Genomic DNA, 22,426 nt, shown 5'->3' with positions numbered 1-22,426 from the left:
GAGATACTTGAGTAATTGCTGCGGTTTCTCATAAGTTCCCAGCTTAAGTGTTCTTGAGACAGACCTGAGATGATTTGAATGAGATGAATTTAAATGAGTGTGTGTTACTGCAGCCTGCGCACCACTGAAGCTCTTCAGTGAATTCTGTCATGTCCATGTGTATCCAACATCATATTCTGGGTGGTGCAGCGGTAGATTCCCTGCCTACCAACACGAGGGTCGCGGGTTCGAGCCCCCGTGTTAGAGTACCTCCGGCTTGGCCTGGGCGTCCATACAGGCACAATTGGCCGTGTGTGCCGGTGGGAAGCCGGAGTAAAAGGGTATGTGCCCTGGTCGCTGCACTAGTGCCTCCTCTGGTCAGTCGGGGCGCCTGTTCGGGGGGGAGGGGAACTGGGGGGAATAGCGTGATCCTCTGACGCGCTACGCCCTGCCGGTGAAACTCCTCACTGTCAGGTGAAAAGAAGCGGCTGGTGACTGCACATGTATTGGAGGAAGCTTCCTGCAGAAAGACAACTGCTACCTTGGCAATGATGCCAGTTGTGCCTTAAAACAGACCGTCTCGCTGTTCTCAGGTCTTCTGCCTTTTCTTTTTGATGAAAAAATCTACCTGAATGCAGCAAAAAACACTTTTTAATTATAGTTCTTCTCATCTGCGTAGTTGCAACCACATTTTGGCTTCAATCGTTGATATTTATATAAAAAAATGCTGAAAGATGGTTAAGTTCTATGTCACTACTACTACATACATTAATAGAGAGCCGCAGGAATGAGTTTAGAAGTATACTTCCAGGTTCTTCAGTGGAAAAGTCTGAGATTTAACATGGGGGGTTTCGCTTTAATGCATAAAATAAGGTCTGTGGTTAACAAAAGTTTGTGGGAACGAGAATCTGGGTTCTGCATGATAATCTTCACAAACGTGAATATAACTTTGATGACTTTGGAACGTAAATGCGTTATTCACGTTTGTGAAGAGTATCATGCTGAACCCAAATTCATGTTCCCAGAAACTTTTGTTAACCACAGACCTGTATCCAAATTCATGTTCCCAGAAACTTTTGTTAACCACAGACCTGTATCCAAATTCATGTTCCCAGAAACTTTTGTTAACCACAGACCTGTATCCAAATTCATGTTCCCAGAAACTTTTGTTAACCACAGACCTGTATGCATTTAAGTGAAATCCCCATTCTAAAACCCCATAGACTGTTCCACTGAAGAACCAAATGGCGGCGATTTCTGGATAAAGCCTACAAAAATACGTACATCCCTGCGGTACTATATACTGACGACTCTTGACTCGTTTCCTCCCACCATTTGAAAAGTGACAGCTACAATTTTATGTGTAGTAAATTATTGTTAATTATTATTATGGGCATATACAGGGTACACTAGCCATTCAAAACCCCTGCCTGCAAAACTGTCTACATTAAATTTTCAAAAGAATGAATGAAATGTGAAAATGGAACGTGTTTGTTCGAGCTCTCAACAGTGCTCCAAATTGTTTACATTGCATTGAAAAAAGCCTGTTACTTTTATCGACTATTAGAATATCAATAATATGCTTTGAAGTCCCAGAGATGTAAGAGAAGACGTTGACCATTGACTTATTTGCAGTCCAGCACCGTGAGCGCACAGCAGAGAGCGGGCCAGCGGGGGCAGCAGACATCCAGCCAGGTAATAATAGCTTGCTGGTCTGCTCCCAGCAGCACCTAGTCTCTGAGAGAGACACTGATTAGTGGCCTCTAATAGATCTGGATCCCTGACTCCATCCTGTCCCACTGTTCACTCAAAGACACCAATTACTCAGCATCAGGACCAGGACGTGGCCCCGACGATGTGCCAAAAATATCACTTTCTAATCAAGAGGACTTCCTCCTCTCCTCTCGCACGTTGGACTGATGCGTGGCCTCAGACTCTCAGACTGGGCTGTGCTCCTGTTGTTGTCTGAGAAGCAGGCGGAGGCTGAGATGGAGTGTGTGAGTCTGCTGTGCGTGCAGTGAGCGTAAATCATCGCCGTTAGTGGGAGGAGAGGAGATGCAGGTGGGGTTTTTTTTCCTGCAGGACCATCTTTGCCTCCTTCCTGTGTTTCTTAATAAGGAACAATATTTCAGCACAAATGCCTTTGTCAGGGTATTAAAAAAAAGACAGTAAGGAGGTAAAGAGTCTGACCTTCTTGTCCTGTCTTATATATAGTTTCCCGTGAGGTTTGGACACACCTGATTGAATGTAGTATGATTTGAAAATGTAAGATAAGCTTTGATTTAGCACTTTCTGGTGGTGGGGGGGGGGTCATTGCATAATTCTATTTGTGTCATTTCATAGTGTCTTTACTAGGGCTGTGAATCTTCACTGGCCTCACGATTCGATTCCATTACGATTCAGAGGGCTACGATTCGATTCGATTACGATTATCGATGCATCTCGATGCATCTTAAATCGATGCATCACTTTTTTTCCCCAATACATGATTTATTTTTTCTCACTTTCTTTTTTCTCACTGTGTGGCTACTTTTAAAATAAAAGTGCATTTGGAATTGCATTAAAATAAACAATTGCATGTACTTCCATTATATTTTTTATTCGATTATTATTATTTTATTTTTTATTTTTTTAATAATCGATTTTTGACATTTGTGAATCGATGCAGAATCGTGCACGTCCGCATCGCGATGCATCCTATAATCGATTATTTTTGACACCCCCTAGTCTTTACTATTATTCTAAAATGTGAAAACTTAAGTAAAAATGTGTGTCCAAATATTTCTGACTGGTTGTGTGTGTAAGTTGTGGGTGTGTGTGTCTACTCTCTGCAATGAGTCATCTGAAAGTGTTGTGTGGTCAAATCAATAGGACATCTCTGTTAGGAGGTGCCTACTTGAATAACCCCAGGGACATACCTGGCCTGCAGTCATCCATCATCACCACCCTTTCCTCGGCTCCAACATCTAAATCTGGGCTCTCATCCTATATTTAATGGCACACGGGATAGATGAGATCTGGCGTATTGGTAACTTGATGCACTGAGTGTCTCGCATCCTGATTTCTGAACCAAGATGATTTGAGAGCGATGTTTTGGGCGAGAGAGAGAAATAGCAGGGAGGGCTCAAATTCACTTGTAGTATAGATCCAATACAATGCACTTAGAGAAAGGATGTCAAATTGAACGGAGACTGAACTAGATGGCCGTGTTTCAGCTCTCACGACGAATCCAATTCCTTTTCCTTCTGTCCACAAATTATTATTTTCTTTTAAGTTTTATTATCGTCCAATTCGTCCAAATGTGTGAAACAAGTGGCCTGGCTGCCACCCGGAAGAAAGTGCCATCATACAAGATGAAAATGTCAACGCTTACTGAGCGTGCAACAGCGTCAACTGGATCAGTGTCACATGGAGGCATCACGCAGGTCGCAGGTCGCTATCTGAGCTATTCACCTTATTCACCACGCCCACTTTTTCTCTCTTCCGCGTTCGACGCAACGTATTTGTTCTTCCGGTTCAGCGCTAGTTGGCGGCCGATTTAAAAACAAAACGTCAGTATGAATGAAGTTTGGCAACATTCAGAAGCTACACTGCGGCCAACTTCAGTTACATGTTCATAGCGTTACTGCTGCGAGGAGCCGATGGCTGTACCCGGTCGGCATTTAACGTTAGTTACAAAAGCACGTCGACAGTGTTTTCTCACTGCCAGTAGCCTAACTACAGTAGGGTTTGACAGATAGCTAGTCCGACCGCCGTCAGCACAGCCAGCGCTCTCGGTCCTCGCTGCTCGTTAAAGATTTCCAAATAGGCGTTATTCTGATAAACTGGTCACATATATGTTACGTTCTCACCCGAAAAATATTAAAACTTTAAAACAGTTTGGTTTTTTTTTAGCTAAGCTTTTTGGCAAGTCTAAGAATGACTACGGCAGGCGTAATCTACTTCCGTGTCTAAAGCCGGAAAGACGATTACGAAATGACGTCATGCAGAAGCGTCCTTGTATGGGCAAAGAATAAGGTGAATAAATGTACTTTTATAGAAGCCTGTCTTGCTGAACCTCAGAAATAACACGTCATTATACAACATGTGAGCAGACACACACATCATTTGCAATTTGTACGCTTCCGATAGCTGGAGATGTTTTGGGATTGTCCATCTGTCCGTACTTGCGTACGTCTCATTTTGGTGGTCAAAGGTCAAGGTCACTGTGACCTCGCGTCCATCCCATTCACATGAACGCCATATATCATAAACGCCTTAAGGGAATTTCATTACATCTGGCACAAAGATACTTGTATGAGTCCACCCTCTTCACTTCTTCTCCCTGGATGACAACCAGGACAGGGGGCCTGCTTGTCCTCTGGTAGTGGTAGTCCACCACAAGCTCATTGGTTTTGCTGATATTGAGCCTCAGGGCATTGCCATCGTACTCCTCTGTAAAAAAAAAAAAAAGTCTCTAAGTGAAGACAGCATGTTTCTCACAGGAAATTATTCACTACAATCATACATGTTAATATAGTGATAACTTCCATTTCACACCAAGAAAAACACACTTACCTTTCATTAAATGCTTTCAAAGTCTTCATACACACATATTACATATTTGATGAGTCTCTACAGACATCGATGTAGACTGCAGCTTGACTTGGTGGCGGAGGTGAAGGAGGTGAAGCGGTTATTTAATTTTAATTTAGTTTTGTTGTTTTTGTTGTTGTTTTTAGCTTGAAATCCACGCACGGCAGTGTGTGACTAACGATGCCATCTCAAGGACTCCTCTGCTTATTTCACACTCGGATTTAGTTTTTTTTTAATTCAATCACAAATCACCGCCGCCGCTGCACTTTTTGTACCTTGCGAAGCTCACTGAGAAGGTCTTCTCAGCTCCACTTCCCCCAGCAGATGAAACTCTCCTAATTGTAATTACAGGGTGTCTGGTTCCTTCCCTTCCAAAGGCGTTCAGCTGCATCGGCCGTGAACCTTACTACAAGCTGTAGTGGATGTGTTTAGCAAAGAGATGCGGGCTATTTATACCTTAGCACTCTGCTTGTTGTTATACTGTGGTTTGGTGTCCTTGTGAAGCAGCGCTGTAGAGCCACAGATTGGCAGTCGAGACTTGGAAATAAAGGAAGAAAGAAAAACCATCTATCGATTTTTTGGATTCTCCCTCATTCACACTTTTATGTCTGCACTTTGCTCTTATTTATTTTTATTATTTATTTTATTTTGCTCTTTTGGAGAGGAGCAGAAACCTGAAATTGTGAAATGTCACGTGACGGTGGAGCCAAAAAAACAACAAGTCTTCAGTATCGTTCTAATAGGACTAGTCATATCTTCCCATTTAGTGTAAGAAATGGAGCAGCCATTACCAACCTGTGGGCCGCGAAGGTATTGCAAGTGGACCGCCAAATCATTTGCAAAACACTACGAGCTTTGTGGGGAACATTTTAATTATTATTATTATTATTATTATTATTATTATTATTATTATTATTATTATTGTTATTATGATTATGATTATGATTATGATTATTATGAGAATGCATTTCTCCATTGTTGAATGACCGTTAATTCATTTGTAATCAATTATGTGTTAATTAGCCTATTGCAGACTGACCCTCACTTTTAGTTTCGGTTTTCTATGCGGCGCATTATTTGGCCTCCATATTGTTTATGGTTGGATGTGGGCCGCCGACTTTTTTTGAGATTTTCACATCGTGGGCCGTGAGTCGTGTAGACGTGTATTTTTCGCAAAAAGACTCCAGTGTGTTTTCACACTATTCGGTCATCTTATGCAATCCCTTGTGATTCATGCTGCCACTATATGTTGGCGTGTGTTGGTGTGTTGGCTCGAGGCTTAGGACTGTGGCCACGGGCACTGTGTGAATATTTATGCCATAATTAGTGTTCAATTGAAATTCATATGGCGTGCTATACAAAGACGTCGGGGTTGTTGGTCTATGCTGCGTGGGTGCTGGGTAGACAAGGAGAAGGTTGGATTAGAGGCGTGGGAGGAGAGAGGTGAAGTTCTAATGGAGGAGAGGAGAGATGAGATGAGCTAGCTGTGCTTTCCCACTAGAGGACATTGAGTTTTCCATGATGTTTATCTTCAGGAGAACCAATTTATCTGGGGACGCACACACACACACACACACACACGCGCGCGCACGCACGTCGCACACACGCACGTCGCACACACGCACGCAGGCGAGCGTCTTTCCCCTGGACACATTCTTCAGATGTGTTTGAGTATTTTGTCCTGGGACTCGGGCGTGCACTCTCTCCTTCTCCCTTCACGCCATCTGTGCTTATCAAAGCGATCTTTTGGGACCCACGATCAAAGCTTTTGAGAGGCTTTTTAAACATCAGTCTGGTGTTTTGATAGGCTGGTAAAGCAGCCGGTCACGTGAACTCACATTTCAGTTCGTTCTACCAGACCGGCGTCTGGCCTCCAGCGTTCATCCAGTGCTTGCAGTGGGCGGGTGTACTTGCCTTGACAGACAACTCCTTCAGCCAATCAGCGTTGGATCAAGTCAAATCCAAATCCATCTTCTATAGTACAACTACCTTCACTTCACAACCTCCATCATCTATATCAGAGGTTTTCAAAGTGGGAGGCGGTGCTCCCCAGGGGGGCTCCAAACTGTTTCAGGGCAGGCTCAGTGAATGGAAGGGATTTTTTTATTTCTATTTATTTGACATTAGTTATTACATTAGCTATCAAATGTTATCATGTGATTGGTTCAGACATATAGTAGTTTTGGAGATGTTTTGTAGGCATCCAAGAATTTAGTGAAACTAAGCAGGTACAGTAAACTTAACAGGCAGGCACCTTTTTCCAAGCTTGTCCGAGGGGAGGCGGCCCATGGCCTCAGACTTTGAAAATACCTGATCTATATTATAGATGATGGAGGTTGTGAAGTGAAGGTAGTTGTACAAGGCGAGCTCCTGTCCTAACAACAGTACAGTATGACTCCATTGCAAGATGACGCTCCTCTTGTGGTGAGAGGAGGGGGTATCTGTATAGGCTAGGATAAAGAATCCCCCCCCCTCCCACCCGTGGAAAATTCTTCGGGAGTCGAGGCTCGTCGATGATGGACTGGGGAGGTGGGTGGGGCGAAACGACAGCTTCAGGGGAGACAAACAGCCATGATGCCAGCTGCAGCAGCTATGATCCAGGTGACGTAAAAGCCTTGCTATATATACCAGAGTGAACTGGACATCAAACGTGACTGACATCATGAGCTGATTATGAGATTATGGGGCCTTCATTGATTGAAATGTGGTCTTGCAAACCACACTTCAATCAAGAGAGACCAGTTGGTCAGATTTAACCAGCAGCTTTATTCAGCAAATGGCATGGCAACTACTTTGGCGTATGACTCCATTGCAAGATGATGCTCCTCTTGTGGTGAGAGGGGGGCGCATGTATAGGTTAGGATAGCAGTATGTATCTCCCCCTGTATTTATACAGGGGGAGTCTCACTCAGAGTCATGCTCTCTTTTTCACGAGTGTTCACATTCACACCTGGAAGCTGACCAGTACAACCACAGTCTGATCTGCTGGCCACTTGAGCAGCTCCACTGGAGCGGTTGGGGTCTGAGGGCCGGGCCTTGCTCAAGGGCACCTCAGTGGTGGTAATGAGGGCAACTGCCGGCAACCGTTTGTGTGGAGATTTTGTACTCCACACAGGCAGGCCTTGTTCCAAAAATAGCATCCACATTCTGATCTTGTTTGGGGTTTATTTTAATCTTGGAGGGCCCTGGAGAGCTGGATATTGTAATTTGTGGATGGAGGAGTAGCATTCCATCGCTGGCACAGTGCTTTCCCCCTTAATCAATAGTCGCTGATGAATAGAGAGTGGAGAATTTGTGATGGAGAATGAGAGAGAGAGACAGTCCGAGAAAGAGACAGATAGAGAGGGGGGGAGAGAGAGAGAGAGAGAGAGACGGTCAGAGAAAGAGACAGATAGAGAGGGGGAGTGAGTGACGGAGAGAGAGAGACAGAGAAAAGGGCTAACCCAATTCCGGCCAGTTGGCAGTATGCCACTGGTTGGATGATTGAGATTATGGAAAAATGAATACATGAATACATGAATGAATCAGTGACAAGGGAGCAAAGAAGGCAGAGGGGATGCGCGGTCAAAAGGAGAGAAGTTGGAAACCAGGAGGAAATACTATCAAGAAGGGACATATCAGTAAGCAAAGCGAGGAGTAAAGAATGGGACGGTAGTGGTCGTGTTTGGGGCGGATATACTGCGACTTTATGTTATTCTGCATCCATGACACTACAGTTACCAAGTAGAATACTCAGGAAAGAAAATTATTAGTGAATTTGGGCGATCGAGGCATGGACTTGTACTCCCACTCAGTCAAGTACAAATGGTTCGAGCTCAATGCGATGAAACCATAAAAGTAACAAATAGCCTCTGTCAGACCCCGGTCACCAGTGGCCAAGGTTGCAGCGCCCCCCCCCCCCCCCCCCCCGTAATGAGAAATGTCTGGACATGGCCTCGAGCACAGCCTTTTGGAATGTGTCCAGGACAACTGAAATATGCTCAATGACACAATGACAATCATTCACTGGTTTTTACCCCCCCCCCCCCAACTGTAATGGACATGGGGGGAGGGGGGGGGGGGGCAAACCCCATGTTTGTGTGTGTAATGTCTACACACATGTGTTACTACACGTGGGAACCAGTGAGTAGGCTACATTTAATGTCTGTATAAAAGTAATGTGCATGAGTGAAGCTGACAAGTTGTAACGTCTTCCCTCGGGTGACAACACCTCAGTCAAATATTCAACAACGGGCAACAAATGGCAATTCACAACTGTACTAGTAGTGGTGTTAGCATTAGCACAGCTCTAATAACAGAGGTGCTGTTAGCATTAGCACAGCTACAATAACAGAGGTGCTGTTAGCATTAGTGCAGCTACAATAACAGAGGTGCTGTTAGCATTAGTACAGCTCTAATAACAGAGGTGCTGTTAGCATTAGAGCAGCTCTAATAACAGAGGTGCTGTTAGCATTAGAGCAGCTCTAATAACAGAGGTGCTGTTAGCATTAGCACAGCTATAATAACAGAGGTGCTGTTAGCATTAGCGCAGCTACAATAACAGAGGTGCTGTTAGCATTAGCGCAGCTACAATAACAGAGGTGCTGTTAGCATTAGCGCAGCTACAATAACAGAGGTGCTGTTAGCATTAGCACAGCTATAATAACAGAGGTGCTGTTAGCATTAGCGCAGCTACAATAACAGAGGTGCTGTTAGCATTAGCGCTGCTCTAATAACAGAGGGGTCATCCCTATGTTCCCCGGGTCCTATGTTCCCCGTTTTTGTGGGACCGGGGAACATAGAAGCCGCAATGCCGACCTTAGGTTTAGGCGTGGGGGTGGGAGAGGTTAGGTTTTGGGTTAGGGTCTGGGGGAGGTTAGGTTTAGGCATGGGGGGAGGTTAGGTTTGGCGTGGGGGCTGGGAGAGGTTAGTGAAAAACGGGGAATATAGAACCCGGGGAACATAGAACCCGGGGAACATAGACATGATCCCATAACAGAGGTGCTGTTAGCATTAGCACAGCTCTAATAACAGAGGTGCTGCGAGGAGCAAGCTGGGAGGAGGTGGCAACCCATTAACTACCACCGGCAGCAATCACATGTTGGAGCTTAGAAAAAACATGGTGGCAGAGCAGTTTTTCTCACATGGATGAGTAAAGTGATGACTAAAGTAATAGGTGCCAACAGCACATTCTCACTCCCAACCCCTCAAATACTGATGATTGCTGTCACTTTTGGACACACTGGAGACCCCTCTTTCCTCATTTTTCAACATCCTCATGGACTAGCCTGCATGTTGAAACATCCTCATGGACTAGCCTGCATGTTGAAACATGGACTAGCCTGCATGTTGAAACATGGACTAGCCTGCATGTTGAAACATGACCAAAAAGGGGTGCCCAGCGCGTTAAAAGGTGACGCCAAGGCCAAGAGGTCCTGAACAATCGTCAGCATTTGACGAGTTGGGAGTGAGAATGTGTTGTATGTGCAGGACAGGTATGTGCCTCTGGTTAAATATACAAAACGAAAAGTCTGCGCTGAAAGAAAATACAAATAAAAAGATTCAGAATGGAAATCAAAGAGAGCTGAATATGAAAATGAAACTCATTCAGGTGTCAAAGGTCATAGTCTTTTATGTGTGATGACAGGTTTGAGAAGTGCGCTTGTGACTTGCGGCAGTTTGAATCCATGGACAAACAAGGGAATATCTGTGCAGGCATATTGAAGGATTAATACTTTCCCCTCCGGAGTTACAGTACCAGTCAGCTCAGCTGCTCCTGTGCGAGACCTTAGTTTGATCCCATAAATGTGCTCAATGGGCAACAGTTGAAGACTAGCAGCTCCTAGTTGTGAATGTATGTCATTGTATGAATGTAAAACAGGGGGCGCTGTAAAGGACATGCATGCTCAGCAAAACCCTCCCCGGATAAATCAAATTAACCATAACAAATAGGACAGATGTTGTGATAGCCGTCATAATAACACACTTGTCCTTTATAAAATGTTGTTGCTCTAGTCTCTCCCCAGACTCAAATATTACGTTGAATCGCTGCGCTCCACATACTACATAAGTGAGTCTGTGCCACTTCACAGCCACTGCTGGTTTTTGAAGGCGGGTTGAAATTGAATGAGTGACAGATCGTAGCACCGATGAGAGAGCGGTTCGAAAAATGGGCTGCGCCTCCCGTGTCGTCTGATCGCAAAGCTCGTTACTGATTGGAGAGGACTGAATCCACCACTGGCATATCACTGGATAAAGTGAACGGTTCCCTCCCATAACCAGCCGGCTGGGGGGAAAGTGTCCCAGACCCAGAGAGAGATCTGCAGCATGCAGTAACATAGTGTATGAGCGTAAGAACTCTCATGGGTCTGGTGTTGTTGAGACTATTGCTGCTCCAGTGTGTGGGCATCGTGCAGCAAAATGAGCAGCAGTCCCTCTCTCATGGAAAACGGCATCATTTTGTCCCACATACTTTCCACCACAGTAGGACTTTACTGGAGGCTTCCAATCAATTACAATGACAAGCCCTAGTGTTGACTTCCTCTCTCTTCCTCTCCCACTCGCCTCCCTCTCCTATTACACTCTTTTCCTGCCATGGATACACATCGGAATGCCCCGTCCCTCGTCTATGCAAAGATTTACATGTGTCACCAAATCAAATAGCTTTCTTCATTCGCTCAGACTGAACCACAGACACTTTACTGCTACAGATACTGCTGTCTCAGACTGAACCACAGACACTTTACTGCTACAGATACTGCTGCTCAGACTGAACCACAGACACTTTACTGCTACAGATACTGCTGTCTCAGACTGAACCACAGACACTTTACTGCTACAGATACTGCTGCTCAGACTGAACCACAGACACTTTACTGCTACAGATACTGCTGCTCAGACTGAACCACAGACACTTTACTGCTACAGATACTGCTGTCTCAGACTGAACCACAGACACTTTTACTGCTACAGATACTGCTGTCTCAGACTGAACCACAGACACTTTACTGCTACAGATACTGCTGTCTCAGACTGAACCACAGACACTTTACTGCTACAGATACTGCTGCTCAGACTGAACCACAGACACTTTTACTGCTACAGATACTGCTGTCTCAGACTGAACCACAGACACTTTACTGCTACAGATACTGCTGCTCAGACTGAACTACAGACACTTTACTGCTACAGATGCTGCTCAGACTGAACTACAGACACTTTACTGCTACAGATACTGCTGTCTCAGACTGAACCACAGACACTTTACTGCTACAGATACTGCTGCTCAGACTGAACTACAGACACTTTACTGCTACAGATACTGCTGTCTCAGACTGAACCACAGACACTTTACTGCTACAGATACTGCTGCTCAGACTGAACCACAGACACTTTACTGCTACAGATACTGCTGTCTCAGACTGAACCACAGACACTTTTACTGCTACAGATACTGCTGTCTCAGACTGAACCACAGACACTTTACTGCTACAGATACTGCTGTCTCAGACTGAACCACAGACACTTTACTGCTACAGATACTGCTGCTCAGACTGAACCACAGACACTTTTACTGCTACAGATACTGCTGTCTCAGACTGAACCACAGACACTTTACTGCTACAGATACTGCTGCTCAGACTGAACTACAGACACTTTACTGCTACAGATGCTGCTCAGACTGAACTACAGACACTTTACTGCTACAGATACTGCTGTCTCAGACTGAACCACAGACACTTTACTGCTACAGATACTGCTGCTCAGACTGAACCACAGACACTTTACTGCTACAGATACTGCTGCTCAGACTGAACCACAGACACTTTACTGCTACAGATACTGCTGCTCAGACTGAACCACAGACACTTTACTGCTACAGATACTGCTGTGAACCACAGACACTTTACTGCTACAGATACTGCTGCTCAGACTGAACCACAGACACTTTACTGCTACAGATACTGCTGTGAACCACAGACACTTTACTGCTACAGATACTGCTGCTCAGACTGAACCACATACACTTTACTGCTACAGATACTGCTGCTCAGACTGAACCACAGACACTTTACTGCTACAGATACTGCTGCTCAGACTGAACCACAGACACTTTACTGCTACAGATACTGCTGCTCAGACTGAACCACAGACACTTTACTGCTACAGATACTGCTGCTCAGACTGAACCACAGACACTTTACTGCTACAGATGCTGCTCAGACTGAACCACAGACACTTTACTGCTACAGATACTGCTGCTCAGACTGAACCACAGACACTTTACTGCTACAGATACTGCTGTCTTAGACTGAACCACAGACACTTTACTGCTACAGATACTGCTGCTCAGACTGAACCACAGACACTTTACTGCTACAGATACTGCTGCTCAGACTGAACCACAGACACTTTACTGCTACAGATACTGCTGTCTCAGACTGAACCACAGACACTTTACTGCTACAGATACTGCTGCTCAGACTGAACCACAGACACTTTACTGCTACAGATACTGCTGCTCAGACTGAACCACAGACACTTTACTGCTACAGATACTGCTGCTCAGACTGAACCACAGACACTTTACTGCTACAGATACTGCTGCTCAGACTGAACCACAGACACTTTACTGCTACAGATACTGCTGCTCAGACTGAACCACAGACACTTTACTGCTACAGATACTGCTGCTCAGACTGAACCACAGACACTTTACTGCTACAGATACTGCTGTCTTAGACTGAACCACAGACACTTTACTGCTACAGATACTGCTGCTCAGACTGAACCACAGACACTTTACTGCTACAGATACTGCTGCTCAGACTGAACCACAGACACTTTACTGCTACAGATACTGCTGTCTCAGACTGAACCACAGACACTTTACTGCTACAGATACTGCTGCTCAGACTGAACCACAGACACTTTACTGCTACAGATACTGCTGCTCAGACTGAACCACATACACTTTACTGCTACAGATACTGCTGTCTCAGACTGAACCACAGACACTTTACTGCTACAGATACTGCTGCTCAGACTGAACCACAGACACTTTACTGCTACAGATACTGCTGCTCAGACTGAACCACAGACACTTTACTGCTACAGATACTGCTGCTCAGACTGAACCACAGACACTTTACTGCTACAGATACTGCTGTCTCAGACTGAACCACAGACACTTTACTGCTACAGATACTGCTGCTCAGACTGAACCACAGACACTTTACTGCTACAGATACTGCTGCTCAGACTGAACCACAGACACTTTACTGCTACAGATACTGCTGCTGAACCACAGACACTTTACTGCTACAGATACTGCTGTCTCAGACTGAACCACAGACACTTTTACTGCTACAGATACTGCTGCTCAGACTGAACCACAGACACTTTACTGCTACAGATACTGCTGTCTCAGACTGAACCACAGACACTTTACTGCTACAGATACTGCTGTGAACCACAGACACTTTACTGCTACAGATACTGCTGCTCAGACTGAACCACAGACACTTTACTGCTACAGATACTGCTGCTGAACCACAGACACTTTACTGCTACAGATACTGCTGCTCAGACTGAACCACAGACACTTTACTGCTAGAGATACTGCTGTGAACCACAGACACTTTACTGCTACAGATACTGCTGCTCAGACTGAACCACAGACACTTTACTGCTACAGATACTGCTGTGAACCACAGACACTTTACTGCTACAGATACTGCTGCTCAGACTGAACCACAGACACTTTACTGCTACAGATACTGCTGCTCAGACTGAACCACAGACACTTTACTGCTACAGATACTGCTGCTGAACCACAGACACTTTACTGCTACAGATACTGCTGCTCAGACTGAACCACAGACACTTTACTGCTACAGATACTGCTGCTCAGACTGAACCACAGACACTTTACTGCTACAGATACTGCTGTCTCAGACTGAACCACAGACACTTTACTGCTACAGATACTGCTGCTCAGACTGAACCACAGACACTTTACTGCTACACATACTGCTGCTCAGACTGAACCACAGACACTTTACTGCTACAGATCCTGCTGCTCAGACTGAACCACAGACACTTTTACTGCTACAGATACTGCTGCTCAGACTGAACCACAGACACTTTACTGCTACAGATACTGCTGTCTCAGACTGAACCACAGACACTTTACTGCTACAGATCCTGCTGCTCAGACTGAACCACAGACACTTTACTGCTACAGATACTACTGCTCAGACTGAACCACAGACACTTTACTGCTACAGATACTGCTGTCTCAGACTGAACCACAGACACTTTACTGCTACAGATACTGCTGCTCAGACTGAACCACAGACACTTTACTGCTACAGATACTGCTGTTGTCGGGCAAAATCCATGTGCAGAAAGTCGGTTTTACATGAATGAATGCTTGTATTTTATTGATGTCAATGTGTTTTATTTATTTTATTTATGAGCAGGTGTCTCTCATTCACTGCATAAATGGCCATGAAAACTAGCAATTCAGGAAAAGACAAAATGATGTATTGGTGTAGTTTTACCAGTTTCTCCACAATATCATTCATATACTACTACTGTTACCCAGATAGTAGAGGTCTTCGGGTAGGCCCGAGGGGACCCGACCCGGCCAGGTCTCTGGTCCGTTCAAAAGAAGTGACTCCGGTGTCCGGAACGGGTCCGGGTCTGTTTGCCACGGGTCTCTGACAGTGAAATGCCAGGTCCAATAGGGCCCGAGTGGACCCGGTGAGTGGCTTTCACAGCTGTCAATCACCCCTTTTTATATTGTCAAATAACTAATTAAAAACAAACTTATCAGACAAATTAGCACTTGAACCTACTAGAGGTGTTCTGGTATGCCCGGACCCCCGGATTCTCTATTGACCCGGCCGGGTCAGTAGAGAACAGATCCTCTGTCCGACAGAAAAGACTGTAAGCCTTTTAAATGTGATTTACACTTTGGGTCTAAAACCCTACTTACACAAACTGATAACAAGTAAGACCTGAGCAATGATCCATTTTATAGCATGTTGTAAACTGTCTTTATGAGGCGCATGCCTTAGACTCTATACTCATGTGTATCTACTGTGTCGAGAGAGAGAGAGAGAGAGAGAGAGAGAGAGAGAGAGAGAGACTATACTCATGTGTATCTACTGTGTCGAGAGAGAGAGAGAGAGAGAGAGAGACTATACTCATGTGTATCTACTGTGTCGAGAGAGAGAGAGAGAGAGAGAGAGAGAGAGAGAGAGAGACTATACTCATGTGTATCTACTGTGTCGAGAGAGAGAGAGAGAGAGAGAGACTATACTCATGTGTATCTACTGTGTCGAGAGAGAGAGAGAGAGAGAGAGAGAGAGAGAGAGACAATACTCATGTGTATCTACTGTGTCGAGAGAGAGAGAGAGAGAGAGACTATACTCATGTGTATCTACTGTGTCGAGAGAGAGAGAGAGAGAGAGAGAGAGACTATACTCATGTGTATCTACTGTGTCGAGAGAGAGAGAGAGAGAGAGAGACTATACTCATGTGTATCTACTGTGTCGAGAGAGAGAGAGAGAGAGAGAGAGAGAGAGACTATACTCATGTGTATCTACTGTGTCGAGAGAGAGAGAGAGAGAGAGAGAGAGAGAGAGAGAGAGAGAGAGAGAGACTATACTCATGTGTATCTACTGTGTCGAGAGAGAGAGAGAGAGAGAGAGACTATACTCATGTGTATCTACTGTGTCGAGAGAGAGAGAGAGAGAGAGAGAGAGAGACACTATACTCGTGTGTATCTACTGTGTCTGTGTCAAGAGAGAGAGAGAGAGAGAGAGAGAGAGAGAGAGAGACACTATACTCGTGTGTATCTACTGTGTCTGTGTCAAGAGAGAGAGAGAGAGAGAGAGAGAGACTATACTCATGTGTATCTACTGTGTCGAGAGAGAGAGAGAGAGAGAGACTATACTCATGTGTATCTACTGTGTTGAGAGAGAGAGAGAGAGAGAGACTATACTCATGTGTATCTACTGTGTCGAGAGAGAGAGAGAGAGAGACACTGTGTATCTACTGTGTCGAGAGAGAGAGAGAGAGAGAGAGAGAGAGAGAGAGAGAGAGAGAGAGACACACTGTGTGTATCTACTGTGTCTGTGTCAAGAGAGAGAGAAAGTCAAGTCAAGTCAAGTTTATTTGTATAGCCCTAATTCACAAGCATGTCTCAGAGGGCTTCACCGAAAATATGTCTAGCTGATTCTAGCTGACACAACAGTAGCAAATTACAGAATAAAGATAACACATTGAACATTTGATAGAGAAATATAGAAAATATAGAAATATAGGAGAGAGCGGAGGAGAGAGCAGGAGAATGGAGGGAGAGCAGGGGGAATGTGAGAGAGTGATGAGGTGGGGAGGGAATGAGAAAAATAAATAAATTAAATGTAATTTCCTTGTGCTCTTCCCACCATGCTTTGTGTATCTATGGTCACAAGGGGGCACTAAACCATTCTCCATATAAGAGGACATTAGTATGTCACTTTACTTACACGTGTGACAGTTCTATCACATAATAGCGGGGGACCTTGCTGTGTAACAGTGGCCCTGGCTCATGCTCCCCCATTTGCAGTTGTAATAGACCGATGTTGCAGCTGTTTTGGAAAGGGAGCTGGAGGTGTGTTTGAATGTGTGTTTGTGTTTACGTTTGCGTGTGTGTGTGTGTGTGTGTGTGTGTGTGTGTGTGTGTGTGTGTGTGTGTGTGTGTGTGTGTGTGTGTGTGTGTGTGTGTGTACTGTATGTGTGTGTGCTGTGTGTACTTGCAGGGTTGCTCGAGGGCAAAATAAATCAGTGTTGTACATATGTCACAGTGAGCAGTGTAAACATAAACACGCCTACCTGTCACCCTCCACATGCCTCTAGGTTGCTGCTATTAACCTGTGGGTGTGATTCTATCAAATCTATTAACCTGTGGGTGTGATTCTATCAAATCTATGAACCTGTGGGTGTGATTCCATCACATCTATTAACCTGTGGGTGTGATTATATCAAATCTATTAACCTGTGGGTGTGATTCTATCAAATCTATGAACCTGTGGGTGTGATTCCATCACATCTATTAACCTGTGGGTGTGATTATATCAAATCTATTAACCTGTGGGTGTGATTATATCAAATCTATGAACCTGTGAGTGTGATTCTATCACATCTATGAACCTGTGGGTGTGATTCTATCAAATCTATGAACCTGTGGGTGTGATTCTATCACATCTATGAACCTGTGGGTGTGATTCCATCACATCTATTAACCTGTGGGTGTGATTATATCAAATCTATTAACCTGTGGGTGTGATTATATCAAATCTATGAACCTGTGAGTGTGATTCTATCACATCTATGAACCTGTGGGTGTGATTCTATCAAATCTATGAACCTGTGGGTGTGATTCTATCACATCTATGAACCTGTGGGTGTGATTCTATCAAATCTATTAACCTGTGGGTGTGATTCTATCACATCTATGAACCTGTGGGTGTGATTCTATCACATCTATGAACCTGTGGGTGTGATTCTATCACATATATTAACCTGTGGGTGTGATTATATCAAATCTATTAACCTGTGGGTGTGATTATATCAAATCTATGAACCTGTGGGTGTGATTCTATCAAATCTATGAACCTGTGGGTGTGATTCTATCACATCTATGAACCTGTGGGTGTGATTCTATCACATCTATGAACCTGTGGGTGTGATTCTATCAAATCTATTAACCTGTGGGTGTGATTCTATCACATCTATTAACCTGTGGGTGTGATTCTATCAAATCTATTAACCTGTGGGTGTGATTCTATCAAATCTATTAACCTGTGGGTGTGATTCTATCAAATCTATTAACCTGTGGGTGTGATTCGTACAAATCTATTAACCTGTGGGTGTGATTCTATCAAATCTATTAACCTGTGGGTGTGATTCTATCAAATCTATTAACCTGTGGGTGTGATTCTATCAAATCTATTAACCTGTGGGTGTGATTCTATCAAATCTATTAACCTGTGGGTGTGATTCTATCAAATCTATTAACCTGTGGGTGTGATTCTATCAAATCTATGAACCTGTGGGTGTGATTCTATCAAATCTATTAACCTGTGGGTGTGATTCTATCAAATCTATTAACCTGTGGGTGTGATTCTATCAAATCTATTAACCTGTGGGTGTGATTCTATCAAATCTATTAACCTGTGGGTGTGATTCTATCAACTCTATTAACCTGTGGGTGTGATTCTATCAAATCTATTAACCTGTGGGTGTGATTCTATCACATCTATTAACCTGTGGGTGTGATTCTATCACATCTATGAACCTGTGGGTGTGATTCTATCACATCTATTAACCTGTGGGTGTGATTCTACCACATCTATGAACCTGTGGGTGTGATTCTATCAAATCTATTAACCTGTGGGTGTGATTCTATCAAATCTATTAACCTGTGGGTGTGATTCTATCAAATCTATTAACCTGTGGGTGTGATTCTATCAAATCTATTAACCTGTGGGTGTGATTCTATCAAATCTATTAACCTGTGGGTGTGATTCTATCAAATCTATTAACCTGTGGGTGTGATTCTATCAAATCTATTAACCTGTGGGTGTGATTCTATCAAATCTATTAACCTGTGGGTGTGATTCTATCAAATCTATTAACCTGTGGGTGTGATTCTATCAAATCTATTAACCTGTGGGTGTGATTCTATCAAATCTATTAACCTGTGGGTGTGATTCTATCAAATCTATTAACCTGTCGGTGTGATTCTATCAAATCTATTAACCTGTGGGTGTGATTCTATCAAATCTATTAACATGTGGGTGTGATTCTATCAAATCTATTAACCTGTGGGTGTGATTCTATCAAATCTATGAACCTGTGGGTGTGATTCTATCACATCTATTAACCTGTGGGTGTGATTCTATCAAATCTATTAACCTGTGGGTGTGATTCTATCACATCTATTAACCTGTGGGTGTGATTCTATCACATCTATGAACCTGTGGGTGTGATTCTATCACATCTATTAACCTGTGGGTGTGATTCTATCAAATCTATTAACCTGTGGGTGTGATTCTATCAAATCTATGAACCTGTGGGTGTGATTCTATCAAATCTATGAACCTGTGGGTGTGATTCTATCACATCTATTAACCTGTGGGTGTGATTCTATCACATCTATTAACCTGTGGGTGTGATTCTATCACATCTATTAACCTGTGGGTGTGATTCTATCAAATCTATTAACCTGTGGGTGTGATTCTATCAAATCTATTAACCTGTGGGTGTGATTCTATCAAATCTATTAACCTGTGGGTGTGATTCTATCAAATCTATGAACCTGTGGGTGTGATTCTATCACATCTATTAACCTGTGGGTGTGATTCTATAAAATCTATTAACCTGTGGGTGTGATTCTATCAAATCTATTAACCTGTGGGTGTGATTCTATCAAATCTATTAACCTGTGGGTGTGATTCTATCAAATCTATTAACCTGTGGGTGTGATTCTATCAAATATATTAACCTGTGGGTGTGATTCTATCAAATCAATTAACCTGTGGGTGTGATTCTATCAAATCTATTAACCTGTGGGTGTGATTCTTTCAAATCTATTAACCTGTGGGTGTGATTCTATCAAATCTATGAACCTGTGGGTGTGATTCTATCAAATCTATTAACCTGTGGGTGTGATTCTATCAAATCTATGAACCTGTGGGTGTGATTCTATCAAATCAATTAACCTGTGGGTGTGATTCTATCAAATCTATTAACCTGTGGGTGTGATTCTATCAAATCTATTAACCTGTGGGTGTGATTCTATCAAATCTATTAACCTGTGGGTGTGATTCTATCACATCTATTAACCTGTGGGTGTGATTTTATCAAATCTATTAACCTGTGGGTGTGATTCTATCAAATCTATGAACCTGTGGGTGTGATTCTATCAAATCTATGAACCTGTGGGTGTGATTCTATCAAATCTATTAACCTGTGGGTGTGATTCTATCAAATATATTAACCTGTGGGTGTGATTCTATCAAATCTATTAACCTGTGGGTGTGATTCTATCAAATCTATTAACCTGTGGGTGTGATTCTATCAAATCTATGAACCTGTGGGTGTGATTCTATCAAATCTATTAACCTGTGGGTGTGGGTGTGATTCTATCAAATCTATTAACCTGTGGGTGTGATTCTATCAAATCTATGAACCTGTGGGTGTGATTCTATCAAATCTATTAACCTGTGGGTGTGATTCTATCAAATCTATTAACCTGTGGGTGTGATTCTATCAAATCTATTAACCTGTGGGTGTGATTCTATCACATCTATTAACCTGTGGGTGTGATTCTATCAAATCTATTAACCTGTGGGTGTGATTCTATCACATCTATTAACCTGTGGGTGTGATTCTATCAAATCTCGGTCAAGTGTAATCTGATATGTTTTGCACTAATTAAAGCCCTGCAATATTAGTAATAACCAGAAAAGTAACTCGGTACAAATACTTACATAATGTATATATGTATCTATATGTGTGTGTATATAAACAAACAAACATACATACTACGTACATGCATTTTTACAAACTTTGTTTCTCCTGATAGAGCTTTTTTCCACAAGCTTAGTTACTCATATTTTAGCGTTTTATCATAATGATTACCAATGTTAATCCCCCCCCCACAGGTCGAGAGAAGAGAAAGGGTCCCATGATCTCTGCCGGTGATGCCGAGTTCCCGCGGGATTACCACACGCTGGCGGCCGGCGCGGCACGCGCGGCGCGGCGCTTCCCCGGCGACAGCACCAACGGGGGGTTCACGTCGTCCTCGCTGGACCGCCGGCACAACGCCGTGGCCGCCAAGAGCCTGGAGGCCCTGAACAGCATCCACAAGGCTGACATAGAGCGCCAGCGAGACGCCTTCAGGGACCTCCAGAAAAACAAGTACTCCAACAACAGCCCCTGCAGCGTGTCGGTGTCCCAGGGCTCCGGTGCTGCTGGACGACAGGTAGCTCCACAGTACACGACTCACACCTAATTAGCTGAGGATCAACAAACTAAGCAAGGACAACATGGACATGGGCTGCCTTCATGTTTTGACATAGAAACGTGTATTATTATGAGGTTTGGTTTCATCTCTTTTTATGATATATGTGTATCATTGATGTTTGTTAATATGCCCTATAATAAGCAAGATATCTCAAAATCACTCACCTATAATGCATTTTCAGCACAATAGTCCAAAGTAAGAATATATTACATACCGCCTCCTAGAATCCTGTGGAGGGCCAAAAGAAATGTATCTAGCGACAATTTTTATTTTTCACGTTTTTAACACAATGCGCAAGATACATTGGAAATATGACTTTGACCCATCTAAAATCATGTAACTCATGACCCGTCTCTGACCTATAGTTCCGGTGTCCGCCTGTTGCTACTTTAGTCTTCCAACATTAAATGCTGTTGTAGTGGAGCCCAGCGTCGTTGTAGGCTACTTGGCTCGGGGCTGTAATGTAAATATGTAAATATGTGATTTTAGATGGGTCAAAGTAATATTGTGTAATATTGTGTTTTCCCCCTAAAAGGGGGCGGGGCCTAATTGCCGATCTGATGTATAACACGGAGACAGGGATTCAAGTGAGACAGGGGACAAAAAAGAAAGATAGATGTGAAATATTGAACTCGTTGCCCCGTCCGATCCCTCGCCTCTCTCCTTCTCGACTCTTCAAATCCACCTTTTTCTCCTCCCATCCATCGGCAAATCTGACTTAATACCTGTCACAGATGGTCCAAACAGAAGGGCCTGCTCAGGTCTTACTCTGTGCAGCTTCTGTCTGCTCTCTCTCTCTATCCCTGCATT

At 43.7% G+C, this 22,426-nt stretch overlaps 1 protein-coding gene across 1 annotated transcript in view; it reads left to right on the top strand.

Moving 5' to 3' along the window:
- Positions 1-21,259: 21,259 nt before the first annotated feature.
- The window catches only part of LOC310775989 (SRC kinase signaling inhibitor 1-like), a gene marked incomplete at its 3' end in the record, with an annotated part of 87,017 nt that continues 85,850 nt past the window's right edge, over positions 21,260-22,426 (top strand). Inside the window, exon 1 of the mRNA XM_083636120.1 lies at positions 21,260-21,574. Coding sequence (XP_083492246.1) covers positions 21,278-21,574 — 297 coding nt within the window. The 5' untranslated portion in view covers positions 21,260-21,277. The remainder of the gene's footprint in view (positions 21,575-22,426) is intronic.

Source organism: Poromitra crassiceps, assembly GCF_964638095.1.
Source record: "Poromitra crassiceps genome assembly, chromosome: 4".
NCBI classification, from domain to species: Eukaryota; Metazoa; Chordata; class Actinopteri; order Beryciformes; family Melamphaidae; genus Poromitra; species Poromitra crassiceps.
This window is presented reverse-complemented; position numbering and strand designations above follow the sequence as displayed.